Source organism: Ceratotherium simum, chromosome 9, assembly GCF_057802395.1.
Source record: "Ceratotherium simum simum isolate JZ-2026a chromosome 9, ASM5780239v1, whole genome shotgun sequence".
In the NCBI taxonomy this organism is placed as follows: domain Eukaryota; kingdom Metazoa; phylum Chordata; class Mammalia; order Perissodactyla; family Rhinocerotidae; genus Ceratotherium; species Ceratotherium simum.
In genome coordinates this window covers 26,193,424-26,217,879 of record NC_141908.1, presented here as the reverse complement: position 1 = coordinate 26,217,879, position 24,456 = coordinate 26,193,424, and the positions used below count along the sequence as shown (strand labels likewise).

General features: G+C 34.4%; 1 protein-coding gene across 2 annotated transcripts in view; it reads right to left on the bottom strand.

Annotated features, from left to right (window-relative positions):
- Nucleotides 1–24,456, bottom strand: part of ARHGAP15 (Rho GTPase activating protein 15) — a 590,073-nt gene that overhangs the window by 452,176 nt on the left and 113,441 nt on the right. For both annotated transcript variants that reach the window (XM_087435123.1, XM_004423853.3), the window contains one exon: nucleotides 23,288–23,377. In XM_087435123.1, coding sequence (XP_087291249.1) covers nucleotides 23,288–23,377 — 90 coding nt within the window. The remainder of the gene's footprint in view (nucleotides 1–23,287; nucleotides 23,378–24,456) is intronic.

The following is a 24,456-nucleotide window of genomic DNA, read 5'->3' as shown; positions in this document are numbered from 1 at the left end:
ATTAGACTGTGCTGTGCGAAGTATAACTTCCTCCTCCTAATGTGATGGAATTAATTCATACAACCTGATAACAAGGCTATTACAATGCAAACAATGGTTTAAAAGTGGCTTGTGTGGAACAACCAGGCACCATTGAACATTTCAGATCAAAGGTCTATTGAACAGAAAGAACAAATAGAATCAATTTCTTGAACTGTTTCTGCATTTCTGAAACTTGCAACATTATACCACAGAATGTGACTTGAAGTACAGATGAGAAGACCAGCGAAAAGCTAGTTTTGATGCAACAATGAAAATTAATGTAGTACTTTGGATTTTTTTTCCCCTATGGAAATAAACTAGTTATTAAAGACAGCTTTGTTCACCTAAAATTCTGGACTTTGGAGCCAGTCTGGACTTAGATAACTCACTTAGAGATAACTAAGGAGTAGAGAGATATATTTGCCACTTTTCATCTAGGCTGTAATGTTGCATGTTACAGAATTTATTTATTTTTAAACAGTGGACTACTTAATGAGGTAAAGTGTTCATCTAACTGACATAGGTAACAAAAGATGTACAGAACATTTTACTTAAAATCTGAGATTAAAGGTTAAATAATGACCATAATAAAATGGATAAGTGACTGAATTGAAAAAACTTTACTTTTGTGGATAGCTCATCGGTATTAAAGGTGGTTTTCCAGTAAAATGTAGTATAATAGTTGTTGGAATTCTAGAAAAAAGTGCAAAATACATTTATTCATTGAAAAAATTTGAACTCCTACAATGAGCCAGACTTTGTTCCAGGTTCTTTGGAGTTACCAGGAAATAAATTAGCAACAAACGGAATGAAATTACTAACTTGATGAAATTTTATAGGAATAAAATATGGAAATGAAACGTTTGGAAATGACTAGCATTTAAAATAAATTAAAAACTAATTTTAAAAGTAACTAAGATGAGAAGAGGAGATTTACAAAACTAAAAAAAATTATACACATAACCTACATTTTGAAATATTTAATCTTTTGAAAAATGTCATATAATATGCTACTTAAAGATATGCATCATGATTTTTTTATTTATAATATATTTCATCTAATTAGTAAGTGGCTCTTTTACATATTTATTATTAAGAACTGGAGTTACGGCAAACATTTTATACTATAAAATAAAGCAGTTGGTAATTACTACCACATCATCCAATTATTCAGAAATACTTATTAGATTCTATTACAGCTTTTTGCCTTATTTTCATCTACTTTATCATTTATTTTACTGAACAAAACTATCCCAAACTAATTACTTTCATTTCTGGATGTAAATAACTTAAGACAAAGATATCAATGTAGCAAAACTTTAAGTAGAAATAGTTTAACATAACACAGGGTTACAAATAGAAATAGAGTGATTATGTCTAAAGCAGTATAAATAATTTCTTTAACCTAATCTTTAACTTAAAAACATCCATTGAAAAGACACACAAGAGCAATGCAATGATACACAGCTAAAAATCTAGACAAAGTACTGGAACACATAAAATAAAAACAATCTACATTGATATCATCTTTCCATCGTCAAACTTTAAAATCACAAAGCCAAAAACAGGAAAAAATTTCATTTGATATGGCTAAATTTAAATTAAAAAAACACAGCCTATTAAAAGCAAGAATGTGAACTGACCCAGTAGCTAAGTACATACTTGATTAATAGTTCTCTACTGAAACGCTCATGAAAATACAGAAGAGATCAAGTCCTAGTAGCATGGGAAATTGAGGATACAAACCAGTGATCTCTCAGAGATTGGTAATAATTACCCCTAAATACTTTACAGATCATCTGGATTGAGATTAACAGTGACTGCATTGCTACATCTTTTAAGCAGAATACAGAAAGAAAAAGGATGGATCTTAAGAAAATCCCTGTTAACTCCTTTTCTCCTCTTTCCTAATATGGTTTGGCCTGCAGGCTCATCGCAACGCCTTGTGATCATCTGCCTGTGTCTACTGAAAGGGAGCTGTTTTCAGGGGCCACTAGCACCATTCACATCCTTTTCCCACCTCATCCCCTCCTCCAGCCACCATCAGTTTCTAAGAAGGCAATAGGTCCTGCACAAGAAGATGATTTTACTTGATGAGTAAAATCAACAATGACTTTAGATTTAAAAGAACCAAAGAAATGGTTCATTCTTCTAGAGAATTATAGATACATGTCCATGTTCGAGTAAAAGAACTAAAAATTGTTTTGAAATTCTCATAAATAAACCACCTCCATATAATTAGTAGAACATATAATAGAAAAGAATATTTGACACATCGATTTTCCCTCAACTTCAAGGTGGGAGAGATTGAAAATAAGGCCGAGAAACTCTATGCCTGACACCAGAATTAAAATCTTTGTTAGAGGCAGAAAAGATCAGAATTTACATTGCCAAAAATTGCATCAACAATGGAGAGCAAAAACTGCAATTTCTAATACAGAGGAAAGAGACAAAGAAAGGGAAATTTTGAGACAAAAATGATAATACATATAAAAAATAAATGGGGGGTAATTTTACAGAAAGTTAGATGTACCGAAGATGAAAAAATAGAACTTGAAGTAAACATCAATGACATGAAATTAATAAAAATAACCTTCTTGAGCTCAAACTTTTTGAATATGCATTAAAAATATTTTGATGTGACTAGCAAATTAGTGGAAAAGTAAGATTTTCAAAATTATCTAAAATAAAGATATAAACAGGGAGGTAAAACAGGCTACTTACAAGGAACAAAATCAGATAGTTTTCCTACTACACCAAGAGCCTGAAGACAATAGAGCAATATTAAGATAATTTTGAAAAAGAAAAGCTGACCAGGAGATTTGATCTTCCAGTAATTATAATAAATTATGTGGTTACAATAGTGAAAACAGTATTATTGGATGCAATATCAAAGAAATTTGACATCTGAAACACACCTTTTAAAAAGAGAAGATACATGATAAAAAAGTAAGCATCATAAAACCACAGAGAATGATGCATTATTCATAAAATGGTATTGAATGTTTGATTATTTGGGTCACTTCACATTACAGACCAAAATAAATTATGAACAAATTAAATATCACCAGTGGATCAAATAGCTAAAGGTTAAAAAATATTGAAATCCTTTCAAAAATAGGCAATACAGGTGAAAAGTTACTGATCTCAAGGTGGGTAAGGATTTTATTTTAAAGCATAAATATAAAGGAAATCATACCCAAAGCAAAACAGAAATGTCTACACAAGGTTGAAAACTTCCAAGTAGTAACACCTTGAGCAAAGTAAAAATCAAAGTTTTGTAGTTGGTAAAGAATATGTAATAGAGATTAATATTTTATTAGAGAAGTGCTTATAAATTATTAAAAAGATATTTGCACCTCATTGCAGAAAAAAAATTTTTAAAGTATTGATACTTGCACATACTGGGACTTGTACACATGTCAATGTAACAGGCAGATCTGCAGGATTGCTGGCATGCACTCTGAACACACTAGCAGCCTCTATATCATTCACTGAGAATAATTTTGTTTTGAATAATTTTTCTCTTGATTGTCTCAGGGTGATCAATGAAGTAGTAAAAATGATTAATATATTTAAAATTGCTTGACTTTTAAAAAATCTTTTAACCAAATTTATAATTTATAGGAAGTGACTTTGAACACTTTTTCAACTGAAATGTATATACTAAACTGAATCAGAGCTTTTGATTTCTCTGTTATTTTGTTATTTGTTTTCAAGAAAAATGGTCAAAGTCTGATTGGATGAAGGAGAATTCATTCTTCACCTTATTAATAAAGAAGAACTCATTGAGCAGATATTAAGACAAAGCTCAAAAGTCTCAACCATTGACTGCAAAGGAACACTCTTAAAAATTGGAACAAAATCACTGTGTAGGTGAAATTCAAGAATTGGATGACCAAGGTGATTGTAAGGATCATGACTTATGTAAGATTCACTTCTTTTATATCAGATGAAAATTACAGCTTTAATGGCAAAAGTTCAATTTCATGCGCTAAATACCATCTAAATTCTAAAGATCCCTAAATCTGTATCTATATCTCTGACCCCTCCCATCTTTCAGAGATTTTTATTCTCTCTTTAGAGATTTATTAATGGAAAAATTTGAGAAGCATTACTTTAATGAACTTATAAGTTCTTTTTTAAAATAATGATACTGTGTTTACCAACTGTATGGGATGGTTCACACTACTAAGTACTGATCCTTTTAAAGTAATGATTTATTCGTTCTTTTCTTTCTGACATTCAAAAAGCTGTAGATAATAATACATACAACTTGTGTTTGGAGATAAATATACAACCGTGAAACCATCATCACAATCAAAATCATAAACTTATCCATCATTTGGCAATGATAACCATATAACAATGATAACAATGTAAACCATAGCATTTTCTCTTGCTTAAAGACATCTACCAAACACATAGCCTTCTAAACAAGAAAGCTTATTTTATTTCCTTGAGAATCTAAGATGTTCTGATTTTTTTTACAACTCAGAAATGTATTTACATAGGAATGGCAGCATACAGTAGGGGCTTCCCTTTTCATCACACTGGATAATTTTCTTTCAGTCAATAGTAACAGAGTTGATCCTAATTTAATCTTTTAAATGCCAATTTCTTCTATTTTACTCTTAATCCAAATATTTGCTCTCTTCTTAGTATCTTCTACATTATCTGACAGTAACATATCCATATTTTACATTAAACAACTTGGTTATCAAAGCTATATTCATCTATAGATTTAACAACCATCTTATCTATTCAAAAATATTAATACCAATTACTATTTTAGAGGTTATTTAATTAATCACATTTTTCAACTCTAGAATGTGTAATTTTTTAAAAAATCAGTACTAAGAATTTTTACCTGACTTGCATTATATTTGTTTTAAAGAAAAAAACACCCATTTACCCAAGGCACAAAAAATCTTTTGCTTTTTCTGTTCCAATTCACAGCCATATATACAACTATTTGCCATTCTTGTCTAACATAGGACTCATTTTGTTTTTTTGCATTCTTGGGAATTCCAATCAGTTTAATTGCTTGACAGAATTTTCCTGCATTTCCTCAGAAGGTGTAAATTTTTCAAGTGCCAGCAACATACACTAGAATATTTCCCAGGAGTGGCAGCTAATTGCAACTTGGTTTACTAGGACTGTTGTTTGAGGGCCTTTTTGTTTGTTTGTTTTATATCAATATGCTCTACATGAGAAAAATAGGACTTAAAACCAATGCCTTCAAAGTAAAAAAAGCTACACTCTGTAAAATTACTTTGCCGTGATAGCTACGTACATAGAGTTGAATTGCAATCATTTTTCACTGACATTAGTTGGTACTTTTGCTAAAATTAAAGTAGTTTTTATTTGTTGTAACAAATCTAGAGCATTAAAAATGAGGTTTATGCCTTATTCTGAAAATATAGATGGCTTTTTTCCCAAGCAAGATGTGTCTTTTTGCTATTGAACAATTTACAATAACAGCCTTCTTTCTTTTCAATCCCATCTAATGTTATCTCTTTATACCCCAAAAGAATATAATTCAAAAAACCTGATAGAAAAAAATCACAATTTCCTACACCAAATATTTGTATTCCAGAAAATAATTATTTCAACAACAAAAGTGCTTTACAGTATATTTTCTCAGCAGAGCATTTCCCGACAGTCCCACAAAATCAAGCAAAATATGCATGCACTTTATATCTTTGAAGATGGTGTATAAATGTCTATGACAAGAACACAAACTTATTTGATGTAAGACATATATTCATTTACCGTTGAAAAAAGGAATAAACCTACTAACATAGTCCAATTACTAAATGCAAACACTTTCCAACCCTTTCCTCATTTTTGTCACCCTCAGAAAGAACTTATTTCACCCTGAATTCTTTGACCTTTAGCTCCTATAATTTAAGCATCTGTCTTGGACTTACATAATTATTGATGCAAATATTCTATACTCTCAACACTTTTGAACTAATTTTAAAATAGATATGAATTGGTACGCAGGTTAACTTACATTGTTGAATGGATTGAACTCTAATTTCACACTCAACAGTGTTTATCAAAGGAGCTGGTAGTTCTTTTAAATGAGTCATTATGTTACCATCAATTATAAGTACACAATGAATTATGTTAAATGTGCTTTCATCTCTGGTGAATTTTGCTCCATTTAAACAACAGCTCTTTATTTAGATTAAGCAGGTTATATCAGGTGATTGGAATATTTAGTTGTGTAGGGATTGTGGTAGGCTCTATTACTAGTTACCATTTATACTGGTGCCTCTCCCTGCAGTGGCCCTGCGTACGGGAGGATTATACACCTGGGGTCTGTTGGCTCTAACTTCCTTAGTCCTGTGAAATGAAGACAGACCTGACATATTCCACTTCCAGGTAGGAGCTTTAAAGGCCAGCATGTAGTTTGTCATATCTGTTCCAGTTAGAGGCTAGTCCATCAACCTGGGACCTCAAGTGAAGAGAATGTGGGGCTGAACAAAAGAAATTTGTTCCTAAAGCATAATTTAGCCTATCTTGGCTAGTAGAGAGGCCACAAATTGAACTATGGTAAATCAACCCTGATGATATCTGGTCCTTTGTATTATTCTGTTAATATTTTCTTCATTAAATTATTTTATCTCTTTTATTTATTTGGAAACATGAACGAATACTAAGCAAAGTTTATGAAAAAAAAATCAAGTATAAGGATTTTGTCCATACCATGGAAACCCTATGCACAATAATTTAAGAAGTAGTCCCTCTAACATCTCTCTGTCTCTGAGTCAGATTGGACTCAACAAAGTAGAAAATCATTACTCTCTCAGAAATATTTCATCTCTAACAAGTAAATTTAACAAATTCACGTCTGAAGTGAACAAAATAAATAATAAACATGAATTAGCAGTCATAGATGTATATTCACTTCCAAATCATGTCTTTTGTAAAAGCAATATCATTACTTATAATCTAATTACTTATGAACCTCTTGTCACCAAAGGGCTGGCCACTCATCAGGGAACCCTCACTTGCTGGAGTGGCTCTGAGGACACAGGGTCCCCAGGACAGTGCCCACACCAGACAGGGGGCCCAAGTGCCCAACTAATGGGCAGGGTGCTACAGACAGGACCCACGCAGACCCCCAGCTCACTGGGCATCCCCACAGCGCTGAGCGGGCCCTCAGGACTTGAAGGGAGAATGCCATGGGGTAAGAGGCCTAGCTGGCGGCAGGGGATTTGCAGCCACCCACAGGCTGTCCTTCCCTCCAAGACTAGCCAGTGCCCCTGGATTCGGGAGCTTTCCTGTGGCGTGCCCCACATGCTGATGATGTCACAGTCTGAACCCAAAACTATGATCAGAGAATTCTGTGTCTGTGGTACAGGTTTCCTGTGTTCTCCATGTTCCCCTACAGAAATGGGTAGAAGTGTTTTCTGGCAACTACTGACCATCTTTAGTTTGCCCTGTTTTGGGTTCCAGCAAAATTAACAGTATTCACCAATAGCAAGTAAGTGCTCTACATAATCCAAGTATTGGTTACTTTCTCAGATCTTGCATTTGAAAAATAGCTCAGCTACTTTCTCCAATCACTGAAATTTTCATGATGATTTGATTTGTGTTACACTGGAAAAAATAATTTAGTTTGACTTTAAAAGATAAAGTAATGTGTTATCAAAATAGCATTTTATATGGGGTGGGAAAATTGATTTAAAATAAACTGTGAAACAAGGGACATAATGAGAATAAATGGGAAATAGTTGAGTGTTATTCAATTTCTTAAACATAAATTAGACATTTTTGAAAACTGACATTTTCCAAGATTCTGGAGTTCTACTCAATACTGTGAAAAAGTAATAACTGCACACACAATTTCTAAAATAACTATGAAAAAAATATCATTTGAAACCTAGACTCTGATGTAACTGAATAATTTTATCTGGTTTTTCATCAGTTTCTGTTCCTGAAGTTAACCTAACACACATTTAGAAATAAGAAACTTTACCGAAAATTTTAAAATTAATTTAATTAAAGAGTTCAATAAATTTTTAATCCAAGACAGAATAGTCTTATTATCATGCAGATTTAATGTGAATACCCCATGCTCATCTTTGGGTTTAATTATGTAAGAAAAATCCAGAAATAAATCAATAAATTAAACTTTCTTATTTACATATTTGGGGAAGAAAACAAAGAAGCTAAGAATTATATTGATGAAGGCAGGTCTGGGAATCTCATGTTTAACTTACACAAATAAATATCTTCTGATCTGGAATATCTTGTGAAAATTTTTGAGACTAACAACAGCACTTTCTATGTATACATTTTCCAAAATTAAAGAAATTGCTAGACTATTTAATTCCAAAATCCAAATCAACACAGACATCATGCTTTTTCTTAACTAATGATTTTTAATGTGGAAGGTCCTTTTCAACTTTTAGGAATGGATAAAATATTGCCATTTGCAATGAAAATATGACAAATATAATTTTCTTAGGTCATTTGCGAGCTTTTCCATCAGCAGCACAGAAATCAAATTTCTTTTCTTTCTCCCAGAAACTCTTGAAGTGCCAAAACTTTTCAGCTATATTTAGATTTTCCAACTGTAGCTCTATCTGCTCTTATGTCTTACAGCTCAATTTTTGGGTTAGAACCTCTGTAGTTGCTGGCCTAAAGATGATCTGTGACAACCCTGGATTCTGTTGGTCCAGACTACTCTTAAAAATAGCATAGATATACAATATACTTTGATTTTTATGGGCCAAGAAAGATACTATCTTGACGACTCTGAACATACTGTTCCATGAGCATTTGCTGTCATTTTTTCCCTTGTAACTTTTCAAGCCAAATTATGTTGCCTCCACCTAATGTTGCAAAAACTTTGGGTGAAAGCCCAAAGTGATTCTAAGACTCTGGTATGGTTTTGTGTAACCTGGCATCTTTCCTGGAAGTTAACTTTGTTATGCAGCTATTTCTATAAACAAACTGAGTAATAAAAAAGACACATGACCAGACGAAATGCCACTACCTGCATTTTCTCTACAACCCTCCAAGGAGGCTAGGTGATTAATTAGTGGAAGCTGACACTGTGAACTGTAGTTCCATAACCTTTTAAAAGGCTTTTTATACTGGTTGAACTTCACTTTCAAATATGTCATCACTTCTCATAAAAATCCAGCCACTGAATTATATTTGTAGACATATTACTTGTATCAATTAGCTATTGCTCTGTAACAAACTAGCCCAAAATTTATGGCTTAAAACAACAATCATTTGTTTGCTCACAGTCAGCAATTGCACTCAGATATTCTTATATCTGGGTTGCACTTGGATATTCTCATACAGTGATACAACCTCAAGTCCTGGATCTCCATTACCAGATGAGTCAGTACACTGGGCATTAGGAATATTTCTGGATGCCATTCATACACCAGGGTGGCTATCCATAACTTATCAATGCCTGCAGCAAGTCCAGGCTATGGGGCAAGCTCCTTGACTCAGCAAATTTAATGAGGAACTAGAGTATAATGTTGTGGAGTTTGTGGCAAGTTATAAGAGTCTCACAACAAAGGCCCCGAAGGTTCTGAAAGAAGGCTTTGCCTCTTGCAGAAAAGGAATTCTTACCAAGTGAAAAGTAACTCCTGGCCTATTACTGGGTCAGAATAGAGAATGAGCACCTGATTATAGGACATCAAGTGACTATGTGACTTCAGCTTCCCATGATGAACTGCGTATTGTTAAATCCATCGAATCATAATTTTGGGCAACAATCCGTGAATGGAAATGCTATATGCAGAACTTGGCCCAAGCAAATACAGCAGGCCTAAGTAAGTTACACGTACATATGGCTCAAACTCCCATTTTAACTATCACTGTTACGCCAGTACTTCTCCTTGAGCTTGCACCTTTGGCCTCATGGGAGTTCTTGAAAGATGGAGGATGAAAACACTCAAGCCTCATTCATGGATGGGTCAACTCAATGTTTTGGTGAGCTCCAAAAAAATGGACTGCAAATGCACGCTGGGATGACTCTGTAGTATGATGGTAAGGAGAAATCTTCCCATGGGGAGAGATACAAGCAATAAATGGGATTGGTTCACTTTGCAGGGTAGGGTACCCAGAAGTAACGATATAGACTGATTTCTAGAAAGCGGAGAATGGCTTTGCTTGTTGGTCAGAGGCCTGGAAAAAGGCAGTCTGGAAGGTTGGAGACAAAGAAATCTGGCAAATGTCAATAGACTCATGGGAGTGGGCACAGAACGTGCAGATCTTTGTGTCTCATCTTAATGTATTAATGTCTACCAGAGAGTAAGTCAGTGCACCAGATAACCTAACAGACTAGCCTCTGTCTTTAGCCACTAATAACTTGCACAATAAGCCCATGAGTGGAGTAGACACGGTGGCAAGGATGGTGACTATGTGCAGACCCAACACCAAGGCTCCCTCTCACCAAGGCTAATGTAACTCTTACCACTGCTAATTGCTCAGTCTTCCAGCAGCAGAGGCAGACATTGAGCCCTGTAAGGAGACCAGCCAGGTGCCTGCTGGCAAACTGACTATGTTAGACCATCCTCCATCCTTGGGGGAACAGTGATTCTCCCTAGAATTGACATCAACTCTGGATATGGGTTTGCCTTCTCTGTGTATGGTGCTTTTGCCTGCTCCACCATTCCATAGTTTCAAGAATGCTCAATTTAGCAGCATGGGGTCATTCACAACATTGTCTCAAACCAAGGAAGCAAAGGGAGCACAACACTAGGCACATGATTGTCTGATACACTGTTCTTACTAAATAACACATTATTTGGAAGCGATCAACCGAACAGACTAATGGAGTGATTTCATAAAGTCTCAGTTAAAGCAGTAGCTTAGGGACAAGACCCTATTTGGTTAGAATGCTATATTCCAATACCAATATCTGATACATGTCGCAGTGCTAGAATATATGGATCTAAGGACCAAGAGGTAGAAGTAAGAGTTGCCCCCATAGTAACCCATTTGCAGCATTTATACTTCTGAGTTTTGCAACTTTGGCTCTGCTGGATTAGAAATTCTTGTTTTTGCGATGGGAGAGCAATTTGCTTCTAGCAGCGATTAGTAATGCTATTACTGAACTTAAAGCTATGACCACTGCTTGGTAACCATGGATACTCAAGATGTTGGCAAATAAAATACCTACTAAATTCAGGGATAACTAGCCTAATTATAATGAGAAGGTAAGGCTGCTTCTGTACAATGGGGGCAGGAGAAATGATTCAGGAACTCAGGAGATTCAATGAATTGTCTCTTCGTGCTTCCACGTCTGGGGAGAGCAGTGAACTGTCAACTGAAGCAAACAGAGCTGGGCAATGTCACAAAATTAAGGGCTTAGATCCATCAGGTATGAAGGTCTGATTCACCTCATGAGGTAAATACAACGGACTAGTTATAGTCCTGACTGATGCTGAATGAAATCTAGAATGAGTAATGGAGGAAGTAGATGATGAATATCAAATATGGCCTCAGACATAGCTGCAGTGGAGGAGTGTAGGTTTTTCCCCTAAAACTTTTTTATTAGCTCTTTTGTAGAGGCCAGTCACTACCTTAAAGACTCAACAATAGATTAGACTTCACCTGACGTACAAGTCAATTTGAGTATTGCAAGGGGGGGATTGCATCATATACTTCTTGTGTCCTGACTCACATCCTTTTGGCTTTACCTGTGACTCCAGCTGCCGCTAGTGTAAACAGTTCTGTGTGGGCTTCAAATCCCTTGGTACTAAGTGCATCTTGCCTCAAGCAGGCACCACATATCTTTCACTTTCTGCCATGGATATTCTCTGAGTCTATGGAGTATGACACCTGAAAGAGCCTTCTTGGCCCACCCACACACGTGCAGCCTGAAAGTCAAGAGGATATAAAGCCATCATCCCATCCCAGAGGCAACCACAAACCAAAGAGGTGAAAAGCTGATGGACAAATGCTTCGTCCTGTCAATCCTTGGGTAGAAAATTCTGAGAAGCATACCAGCCATTCTGTGACCAACTCCATAATGGCCCTTGTCACGCCTTTTCTTCCTTCTCTGTTTCACTCTTGCTAGCTCTGAATTTCTGCTTTCTGGGATCACCTCCCAAATAAACTAGAGGCAACGTAATTTCTAGTCTCAAACTTTGCTTTGAGGGGGAACTCAGTCTAATCCAGCAGGCATATATGGCAAAACTATTTGGTTAAAGAGAATTCAAAACTAGCTTCCTATGAAAGGAAAAGATCATGCCTCCACTGAGATACAGCTGTCACTGTCATAAAATTTAGCATAAACAAATACACCATCAAATGCCCTGCTATAAAATGTAACATCCAGCAATTGCACACTAAAGGATTTAAGGTGACATCATCCATTACAGGATATGAATGGTCTTCCTGACTAAATGGGAATTTAGTGTTAGGTAGCTGTAAAAGCTGCCAAAAAGCAAATATTATTGAAACAAACATCAGCAACTTATGACTACAACCTGAGGCATCCTGACCGTCGCTACCATCTCTATCATGGAGCCATTGGAAACCACCATAGGGTGGTATCCAAATCGATCAGGAGAATAATTTACTTGACATTTTATATTTATAGATGAAAGAGACAGGGGCATAATCATTATCAATTTTACTTTCTTTGTAAGGTTTTATTGTTGTTGTTGTTTTTCACATTCTCTTTCTAAACAGAGACAGAGGAGGGGTGGGGAATTGAGTGATCTTCCCAGAGAAGATGAGCGGTATTCTTCCATGAGTCAAATTAAACGTTGTGAGGAAGGAAACATTTTCAGTGGCAAAAGTAGCTAGTAACAAGGGTAATATCAAGTATACATTCATAGGGTTAAAATCTGAACCAAAAAATTTTAAATAAAACCCACAATCTTACTTTAAAAATAGGCATTTACAAGTTTTCTTGCAAAGGATAATACTCATTCAACATTATGAGTTTCCAAATTTAGTGCAATGGCTCTTTGTTATCTGACTTTTACTGAATCATAAGATGGTTTAACGATATAGGCAAATATCCACTAGAAACTGAATATTAACTATTAAATATGATCCCTGAGAATTCAGGATTAAACTTCAACTTTCCTCTTTGGATAGTTTTAACTCATTATCTCCTATAATCTTCAAAGATTTGTTATCTATATAAACATCCACTTTAAGGATCAAGATTTTCATTACATACAATGAGGCATACTACAGTTATCTAAAACTTAAGACATATACTAAAATTGCCAAGATAATTTTATTGCTTCTGATTAAGAATGTGTTGATGCACTGATGCTTGAGAACTATCAAAATTTCTTAAATTACATGTTAAATATTTTATTTTTGATAAAAGTGCAACGTGAATTTAGCAATATTTATCATTTAACTTGCAAATCCACAAAGAAAGATGGCTTCATATCAGTCATTAACAATTAATCAGATTACTTTAACATAACAATTGAACGACTGGGGAGAAATCTTGAGTTTTATAAAGCCCTATACATTTCTCTCTTTTGACACTGTAAATTATGTAATTTCCAAAATCAAACTCAGTGAGTGGTTACTTAAAAAAAAATTCATGCTTGGATCCAAATGAGGGATTACAGCATCTTGCATACATTCTTATTTTAGCAATACAGTGTATCTTTAGATTCAATAGATCTTCCTAATATTTAACTACATATTTATTTGCTAACAGAAATAAGTGTAGATAAAAATTCATCAGTCCATAACAGCCAAGAACAACTTCCTTAGATAAGTGATGGAAAATATACTTTAATGTTCAGGACAAAAGATACAAGAGTGTGTCATTGCCTCTCCTGAATCTTCCATTCTATGACATAACAGAGAGAAAGGACTGCCATCAGATGAATGACATCTAGGGCCAGGAGATTTCTCCTTTATATTTTACCACATAAAGACAAGACCTCCTTTGAATACCTCTCCAGAGCACCCAGCCAAATCAAATCAGTGAAGTCAGTGCTGAAACGCCAACCAGCCACCAGATGGCAGCAATGCTTTTATGAATAATGCAGCATTTTGTGCAGTCCATCTAAGATTTCCTGTGTTAATAATAGAACAATCCTTACTTTAGTAAATGGACAGATTTGTTCATAATGAAGCCAGCCATTTCTTTCATGTTACTAGTTATATTTTGTGGGGTCTATTTGCTTTCTAGTATTTGGGCGCCCCAAAATATTTTGTTTACTTACACATAAAACATTAAATTGCTGTTGAATTTCATTTTGATATTGTGGTAGAAAATGCCTGTGGCTTGAAACAAATATTTTCCTTTCTGATGGACAAATAACATCTGCGGTTGTAAATGTTCCAGTGTAGCTGTTAAAGAAAAGGGTTTCACATAATTTCCTGCCACCCTCATTGGTACATTCTACACATCAAAAAAGTGTGTTCATAACCTCCCTTTCCATGAATTGATTTCAAATCTACCACAGATCTCAAATATCAGAAGCTTGTCTTCTACTTGATCATGAGTGGGTGTGGGAATTTTGAAAAATGAAGCATTGCTTAAATTCAAGTTAAAAAAAAACACAAAACTGTCAACGTCTAAGTTACTTGGAAAGAGAATCCTCAATATCAATGTTTATTTCCTTTTTGGAGCTGTTTGCAGCAATTTGTTAATTTTGCCTCTAAAAATTTTTTGGTTTGCACATGGTCACCAAGGAAGTCAGACTATTAGAATTTCTTCTAGTACTGGAAATAAAATGTCAGGCAAATTGGTGGGACTCTGGCCAAGAATCTAAATCTAATAGCTCTGTATTAAAAAGAAATTCATCTAAACCCTCCAAGAGAATGTCCCTTCCTTGGTCAAGTCACCTCAAACTGATCTGTTATCTGAAAACAGTTCAAACTGCTTCCTTCCTGATTTCTCCCCAACATCAGGCATTTCACTTCATTGGTTCACTTGGGTCATCTCTCAACATCCTGTTTTGTTCAGATAAAAGGGCACCCTCCTCTCCTTGTCTAATACCAAGAATCCTTAACTGTCCTGCAGTGTTTTATAGCCTTGCTATTGAATATTTATTTTCTACTAAATTTTTAGTAACATGTTTAACTCATATATTGAGAGACTCTCTGCAGAGATTCTACAAGTGGCCCCCTCCAGTTTTGCATGAGTGCTGGTATTTTCCTTTCATCTTAAACTTGGTTTTTTTCCTACTTGTTCTGATTTCAAGCCTCTGTTTACGGATGCTTGCTTTGTTATTTTCTTACACTGCTTTAAACATTGCTCTGAGGTTTGAGGGTTTTGCTCACCACTGCCCAGATTTTTCTCCTCCTCAGTGGCTTGTGGCATATAAACACTGTGAATATATATATTTTTTCTCTTGCCTTCAGATCCAGCCTCATTACCTTATGTTTCTAAAAACTGAATGGCATCGGCTCTTTATCTGCCAGTGATCCCACACTATCCAAAAGCATTCAATTTTATTTCACCCTGTGTCATCCTTATGGACAAGCTGTAAAATGTGATTCCATTTACTGGACCCATCTATTATGTACCAGCTTTAGGGATTAAATCGTTCCTTTTTCTGGAAGAGGCCTGTTTGCTACTAAAAAAAAAAAAATCATACTCAGCATGAAATAAACATGGCTGTTCTCTTTTAAAAATACAAAATAAGAATTTTGAAACAGATATGAAAAAGGGATCCACTGGTTTGAATGTTGTCTTGCTAGCACCAAAGTTATACCTTCTGTACTTTGCAAGATGAAAATCACAAATGGGAAGACCATAACATTTGATGATTCTACCTCCATCCCATGAAATCCCTCATTGGCAGTAGTTGCTTTAGCTCAGGTGGGTGTGTATGGCCTGACATCTCATGTGTGATCCCATGTAGCTCAGTTAGCCTCACTCTGGTTCTATGGACATGGAGAATTAGCCCATGCATGGCACAGTGACCATCACATTGGTTCGACCAAAACATCAAGAAACAGAGTATGCACCATGAGAATAGAGGATTTACATTATGATGTCAATAAATGAAGAACAGCATGTTGCATTTAGCCCAGTGTCAAACTAAAATCCAGAATTTATTCCAAATGCACAACTCTTATCTTTGAGCAGATGGAGCCAGCTATTCCAGAAGGCAATGTGAAGTGAGCTAACCAGTGATCTAAGCTCATTGGGTCACATGCGTTTATTCTTCTAAAATGTTAGAAGTCTAAGAAGCCAAGCTGACATTTCCTTTTTTTTTTTCTTTGAATTTTTAATTTTGATTTATTTTGGAATCTTAAATTTTGATTCCCTTGGCTAATTTGGGATGAAAATTTACTAATATGACTATTGTCAATCTTTACTGTCATCCATTTGCATTCTGCTTTGATGATAGTTCAAAAAGAAATGAATTTAGCAAGATAGCACTATGCCCTCTAGTAGCTAGTGGAGTAAAGAAGCTGTCCAATTGAGTACATATCCTCATCAACCACTAAGCTTCACAGAATCACCAGGCAATGCACACTTGCTATTGTTTTCCCTATTAATATACTCAACTTATGAGTATCTTAATTCTAGACTTGAGATTATACATTTAAAAAAAAAAAAGCTTTATTATTTCTCAAAAATTGAACCTGCAAAGAGACAGTGGTGTCCAAGTCCCACCGTTTGAGCAAATGGGCATGTTCTTCACGTGAGGGTGTACTTTCCATCCATCAACTTGTTTCTGTCTCCTTTCATCAGTCAGGCTAACACACTCTTTAGGTTTCATCTTAATCTCACCTGAGATTCTTACAATCAGTTTTATTTCCTGCCCCAAGGCTCTCTCTTTTGCAGAAAATCTTATATACCCCTGACATTAATATTCCTAAATCAAAGACCCAATTATAAAATTACATCATTCCATTCATCAAAATTCTTCTGTGCAATCCCACTGGCAAACATGAGGCCAAAATTATAAAAACAATCATATCTCTTTCCCTCAAATCAGAGAAAAAGTATTGTCCTGACATCTCAGTAGGCGAATGAAAAGAGCTACCATTCTCTCTCTTTCATTTTTAGGCATAGTTCCTGTACGTGTCTCTAAGTTCCCTTTTGTAAGTTGCTATCAATAACTTAGTAGAGTCTTTCAGGGCAAAATGCTTTTCTTAAAGTATTAACTTGGATATGACATTGATTACTTAACTTCTATTGATTAGATATTACATTAATTACAGTATTTATAAGAATAGAAAATTAAAAATAATTTCAGTAAGGTTTGAGGACATATATTCTACTAGTTACACAATGAATGAAAAGATTTTCACAAGGTATATTAAATTTGAGTCTATCGGTTAAGTTCACAAGGCAGTACAGAGAATAGAAGTGGGACAGAAATCAAGAATTGTGTTTCACAGATATCTATCTATCCTACCCAGGTTCTTCCAAAATCCACATCTGGAATGTCCCTAAAAGCTTTGTGAGATGATGTGGTTAGTAAATGAATAATAATACTTAGTTGTATTTATACTAAAATCAGTCTTTTGGCATTGCTTTCAAATACAGGATTGCTTCATTTTAACATTAAACCAGATGAGAGTTGCGTGAGACAAGGACTGTCATCTCTTATTTCCTTGGTGTGAAAAACTGTTAAGTTGGAGGCGGGATCCTGCCCTGGGTTCTACGTAAAGTTACAACTGACACAGCCAAAACTGGAACATGCGTCCCCAGACTCTTGTGCTCTCTCCCCTGCACCTTCTGAATGATGGATGAATATCTAATAGGTAGATAAAATGATTGGGGACAAGCTAGAAAGCAAAAAACAACTGTATTAGACACTAATGCTGCTCTTACTCTGGTTTATTTTTAATGCCATGCCTTTTAAGATACTGTGAGTAATTCTCTAAAGTGAAACCAGCTTTACTTGAAATCTAATGCATATATGAATGTGAGGAATCATCCTTTTGCATTTAGTCTAACTACAAGCATTGAAAAATGAAAGAGAAAATTGGTAAAAGCTCAGATTTATTTTAAACCAGCACTTTTAACAGAAGGAAATGGATAAAAGCAAAATACCAGTAGTTTTCCTTTTGGCTTAAAATGATATTTTCCAAGATATTATTAAATTATCTTCGCATTAATAAACTTAAGTAGTACTTAAACATTTTAAGCTAAGACATATTCAGATCAGGAAGCGCAAATTATGTTTAAATGTAAAGCATATCCATGGAAAATATTACATGAATATGTTTAATATACATTATAGCCAGAAGACTCCATCCAAAGTCAAAAAAGTAATACGAGTAATGATAAATCTATTCTGAAATTTACTTTACTTTTAGGGACAGAACCTGTTGCCCTAAGATACTTTTATATGTTAAAAAAGAATCTCAATTCCAGGAAATTTGGCCATGATTTTTGTTAAGGTTATAAACTGGTGGTGGGGGAGGAAAATAGACTTTCACTTTCTTGAGTCATTTAATTTTTTCTGCTTTCTAACAGGCAATTGATATAGTTCTATTCAGCCATAATTCATTAATAGTAGAATTATCTTATTTAAAGTACATAATCTATGGGCCGGCTCTGTGGCTTGGCGGTTAAGTGCGCGCGCTCTGATGCTGGCGACCCGGGGTTCGGATCCCGGGTGCGCCGCGAGGCACCACTTCTCTGTCCAACGCGAGGCCGAGTCCCACGTACAGCAACTAGAAGGATGTGAACCTATGACATACAACTATCTACTGGGGCTTTGGGGGGAAAAAACTGAATAAATAAAATCTTTAAAGTACATAATCTATAGATGAGCCTGTTGCATATTAATGGGTGAAATTTTTAAAACAATTTTATTTTAAAGGAAACTCAGAAAAACAGAGGCCTATTCACTGTCTGGCTCTGAGAAAAGGTAAACCTTTAGAGCAGAAATGATTTATTTTATACGAGTAATCATCTACTGTATTATATGCTGTAATGAAAAGGACTGAGGAGACAGTATTTTTCTTATTCTTTACCTCCTATTTGCAAAAAGGAATAGAGTTGACACTCCGGAAATCATCTTGGAATACAGAGCCTATATTGTGGACACAATTTCCTAAAATTTTTTTATGACTGAATTTTTTTTTGTTTTTTTACTAAAAGATTGCAACTCTAGCCTTAAGAATAACCATTGAATCAGTTAAAAGGTGTCCAGTCCTCTGGTTTAATAAGCATAAAGCGGTATGGGATATTCTTTCTTTGGGGAGACAAAACTAATTTATATGACGGGAGTAAAGAATACTTAAGTGCTAAATTAAACGGCATGGAATTAATTACAGTGCTTGAGACCACCATATATTTAATAAGGGGGCAGCTCCTTGGAGGTTGGGAATGTTCTGGAGATGTATCGTCTACCTATTTAATAGCCATGTCATGAACTCCCTTTCCCCCCATTTTCAAAAATATTTAACTCAGAGAGACTTATGTTCAAAGGAAGGAAGGAAACCTAAGTGAAAATTTTCCTTCAACTTTGAAACAAGAAGAAATTAAAGTTTAAAAATCATTGATTGTTTTAAATTATTTTGCAGCAATTTTCTCTGTTGAACTTCCCATTGAAAAGCTTTATAAATGCCTGATGTCTCCGCGATGAAAGAGAAGAAGGTGACAGAGGCACTGCTTGTGTTACAGATGCTGCCTGACAATACTGCCATCCTTGAACATGGTTTTATTTAGTTATTACAGCTATCTCTCTGTAAATGACATTTAGGATTATTTAAGATTATGTTGTAATCCTTTTAATCCTTAGTGCTTTAAATTTCAGGCTAAACACCAAAACGCAAACTAGCACTTAGCAGGAATGTTTAAAATATGTGATTCAAACATAAATCTTTTTATTCACTCTTTCCCTGATGAAAACCTAGTGTTGCTTTTAAGTTAACTAAGAAAACTTGTACCCCAGTTCATTACAAATCACTCGGTTGCTAAATACTTTCGCAAGCTGCATCAAACTTGTGATGGTCCTTGACAATTAGGCTAAATGCAGAATTAAACAAAAGTTAGCAGTAATGAACATTTACTAGTTTAACTTAGAATTTGTACGACCTTTTATAAGTACATAGTGTCTTTCTGTGTTTGTATGTATGTGTGTGGAGATAGTCACTTTATTTCCTAAGGTCAAACTATTAGATGTGGGTTATATACATAGACACACACACAATGTATATGCATACATGTATATACACATATTATGACTTGTCTATATATACTTTATTATAGAAGTAGCTAATGATTTTTAAAAATATATATTGTCTATTATTAACAAGTACTAATTAGGCCAAAGACTGTTCTGTTATAAAATAGGCAGATATTCTTGAACTTGGCCATCATTCTCAGTGAGCATTATTCTGATTTGCTGAGAGTTGTTGAATACCAAACCTTAATACTTAATTTATGTTGTCACTGTTATCTTACCATGTACCAATCAAATAAGATTGAATCTACATCAAGAGTTTAATAAGACTTGGAGTATGAAAGAAATTTGGTTTTTAATACAAAAAGAAAATGAACAACTCAAATGTCCAAATGGCATATCCAAATGAACGAAACAAATGAAATCCTTCCGTTTATTGTGTCGCAAATGTGTCTTTCTGAGTCTTTCAAGCATATTTCAATTTTTTGTTTGTTTTCCTATTCATTTTAAGTTCGACTTCCCCACAGACATTGTAATTATGTGGCATATAATTGCTAATCCATCAACTTTTTAAAGACAGATTTCAAATTTTAAATTATTTCTAATTTTGCTTTTCTTTGATTTTTCTTGAACCAAAAATCTCAATAGTCATTTACTATTTGTAATCTATAATTCATAGACTGAGATTGAACACCAAACCTAACTCAAACTTGGAATTCTAAAGCTATTTCTGATGTAGCACATCAGCTGAAGCTATGATGGTCTTTTTCAGTCGGCAAGAAACACTTCATTATTCTGTAGGTAATGAAACTCTTGTACACACACACTCAAACATCCAACAATGCCTTAATACCATGTTTTTGAGATATAATCATGTTTATTTTGATCATTTGAGAGTTAGACCAGCTAATGTATCTAATCAAATATTGATGCAAGTCATCTAGATTTAGCTCTCTGGCAAATCCTTCCTGATGCTTTTTTGTTAACAGAACTATAAAAGCTATTTATATTGTTCCTCTCTAAAGGCTTACTCTGGTAGTCTGTATCTGTGGATACATATTAGTAAATTTTATCTAGGCTCATGTGTTTCAGTGATGAAAAGATTTCAGTATGAAAACCACATGATTCACCCCAAAAGAAGGAAGCAGGAAATGCAATTTGAATCTTTCTTTAGCTTCGTCATTCACAACATCCTTATAATCACCTCTTGTTTCTCTAAACTAAAGGATACAAGACAAAAAAAAAGATAAACTGGATGCAAGAACACTGAGGCCCCATGAACTGCTCAGGTACCTACAAACAAAACTAGCTGGCAAGATTTTCACCTCCAAGACGCTACCATAAATGAGAATAGTTTTTAATATCTTTGGAAGTACCTATATTCAGAAATATGAAAAACAAGTAAAAAATTATAACAGGAGGTGGTTAGACACATTTGGAAAAGTTTAGGACAACATATATCAACAATATAGGTGGTTTAAATGTATATCTATGTATATTATGTTTATAGTTATGTAAAATTATACATAAATATTTTTCTTTGATATTTGCAGCCCTGTATACATCATACACACTTGACTATCATCCTCACTTGTGATCTAACTTAGTTCTTCATAAGGTTAACAGAAGGAACTGAAAAAGGCTGCCTTAGCCCAACTCCAAGGGTTTCTATTATGTCGATGTCAAATTTTAATGTCTTTATTTTATAACATTGGTGATTAGGATGCTAAACTCACAATACATAATAAAACTGAACCACTTAGCTCACCTAACCCCGTTCAGAACTAGTCATACTGATCATCTAGGTTGTCATAGAGGCTAGGATTATAACCTCTAAATTTTGTTATTTATGACAGAATAACAAAAAGAGTAAGAAATAGGAGGACCGGATATATCACTGATCTACAATTCCTCACTTTAAAACAAAATTTATTTTTCCTAGATTCTGTAAATTCACATTCTAATCACTTTGGCTTTAGTCCTTTGATTTCTAGGCAAGTATATTTAGTCTTCTTTTCTTTCTTTTTTGTTCTCATTCCTTCTTTCCTTCCTTCTCTTCATTTTCTTTTTTGGTAAAAAAACAAAATCTCTATCGTATCAAAAATGAATATCTAAATAGAATAAAATTAGAACCAGAAAAATAATCTATTCTAGAATATGTTTAAAATTTTTTTTATAATTTATAAAATTAATGTGAGTCCAAATTATTTGGATAGACCTGAATTAGCATTTGGAAAATGCAGACCAAACTGGAAATCAGTTTTTTTCTCTCCAGTGAGAGTTCAGATAGTAAATGTCATGTATCTATACTTCTATGAGACCCAATATCTTAATTTTACTGATGCATTTAAGAACAGAATTGACTTTTCTTCAAGGGCCAAAATGGTCTTAGAAGACATTTAATATAATAATTATAATAATCTAGTTCCTTGGCTACTAAATGATACAAATTCTAAAATATATCTATAAAGTTATTAGTTACTTTGAAAATATAAAAGTAAATTAAATCTCATATAAACATAGAAAGAGATCAACCACCATAATCTAAAGTTATTAACTGCCAAAGGGATTTTCGTAACATCATATGTGAAATGTTAAGTTTTCCCATTTTCTTTCTTTAAAGGATTTCCTCTGGTTCTTTCCATTCAATGGAACATGATTATAGCACTGAAATTATTAATCACAGTTATGTTTTCCAAAAAGTTAAATTATGCAGTATGAAAAGATCCAATATAGCTGTTTAGCTCTCTCCATCCTCCTAAGTCACACTGGAAAAATGTAATTTATGACTGGGAGGCAGGAATGACAATGAATGCAAATAGTTTATCATAATTAGTGAATCTTACTTTGTGTATGTCTGAAAGTTCTACATTAAATCTATTTAAGTCAAATATTCTAGGTTTGAACCACAAACAGCTATCAAATACATTGCAAAATTCAGTGACTTTTGCATGTAGAATTAAACACACAGGATATATTTTGTGTTTAGATAGCAGCCAGTCACCAGGGAAAAACAACAAAACAAACCAAAATTCAACAAGGAAGAGAAGTCAGTTTTTCACAATGACCTTCGCACAACTAGTTCATGCATATGAAAACATCACAACAAGGTAGTCTTATTTTGATTACTCAAGAGAGCTCAGATTTAGAAGGAAAAGGAATAAATTGAATATATGTAACAGTCTTACCTGAAAGACATTCTTTCTGCTTGATTTTTCCTTGGCCCATTCAATATGTGCTCCACACAAATCCACACTTTCTGGTTTGTGCCCAGTTTTCTGTAAACAAAAATGAAATAAGAATAAAAAGCATACAACATTGTTGATGCATGTTAGAAAAAATAAAAGTTTATTGAGTTAGCAGCTATACATATTTATGGTATAAAGCCTTTCTCTCTCTTTTTTTTTTTTTCAGTTCCAAAGAGATATCTGCACCCTCATGTTCTCTGCAGCATTATTCACATTAGCCAAGACATGGAAACAACCTAAGTGTCCATCGATGGATGAACAGATAAAGAAAATGTGGTATACATATAATGGAACAATTATTCAGCCATAAAAATGGAAGAAATCTTGCCATATTCAGCAATGTGGATGAACTTTGTTTCAGTTATAAGATGAATAAGCTCTGGGGATCAAATGTACAGCATGATGACTATACAGTATATAGTATACACATAGTATACAGCATACATATACATATGTTAACATTGTACTGTATACTTGAAAGTTGCTATGAGAGTAGATCCTAAATATTTACACCACACACATACACTCAAAAAGGTAACTATGTGAGGCTGGCCCAGTGGCACAGTGGTTAAGTTTGGCCCGTTCTGCTTTGGCGGCCCAGGGTTCGCAGGTTGGGATCCCAGGCATGGACCTACACCACTCATCGAGGCTGGTAGCATCCCACATACAAAACAGAGGAAGATGGGCACAGATGTTACCTCAGGGCCAGTCTTCCTCAAGCAAAAATAGGAAGAATGGCAACAGGTGTTAGCTCAGGGCCAATCTTCCTCACCAAGAAAAAAAAAAAAGATAACTGTGAGGTGGGATGTATGAATTAACCTTAATGTGGTAATCATTTCACAATATATATGTATATCAAAATATCACATTATATACCTTAAACTTACAAAGTATTACTTGTCAATTATATCTCAACAAAGCTGAGTAAAAGAAAAAACAAATTTAATAAATATTTATTAAGTGCCAACTGTGTGCCCTTTAGAAGTTGACTTTTCAGACTTTTAAAGCTATACACATAAGTATATGTATTTAATAAATTTACTTTAGACCAAATAGATTATAGTATGTGCTTCCTTTTACACAATACAATGCACATGTCACTTAAAAGC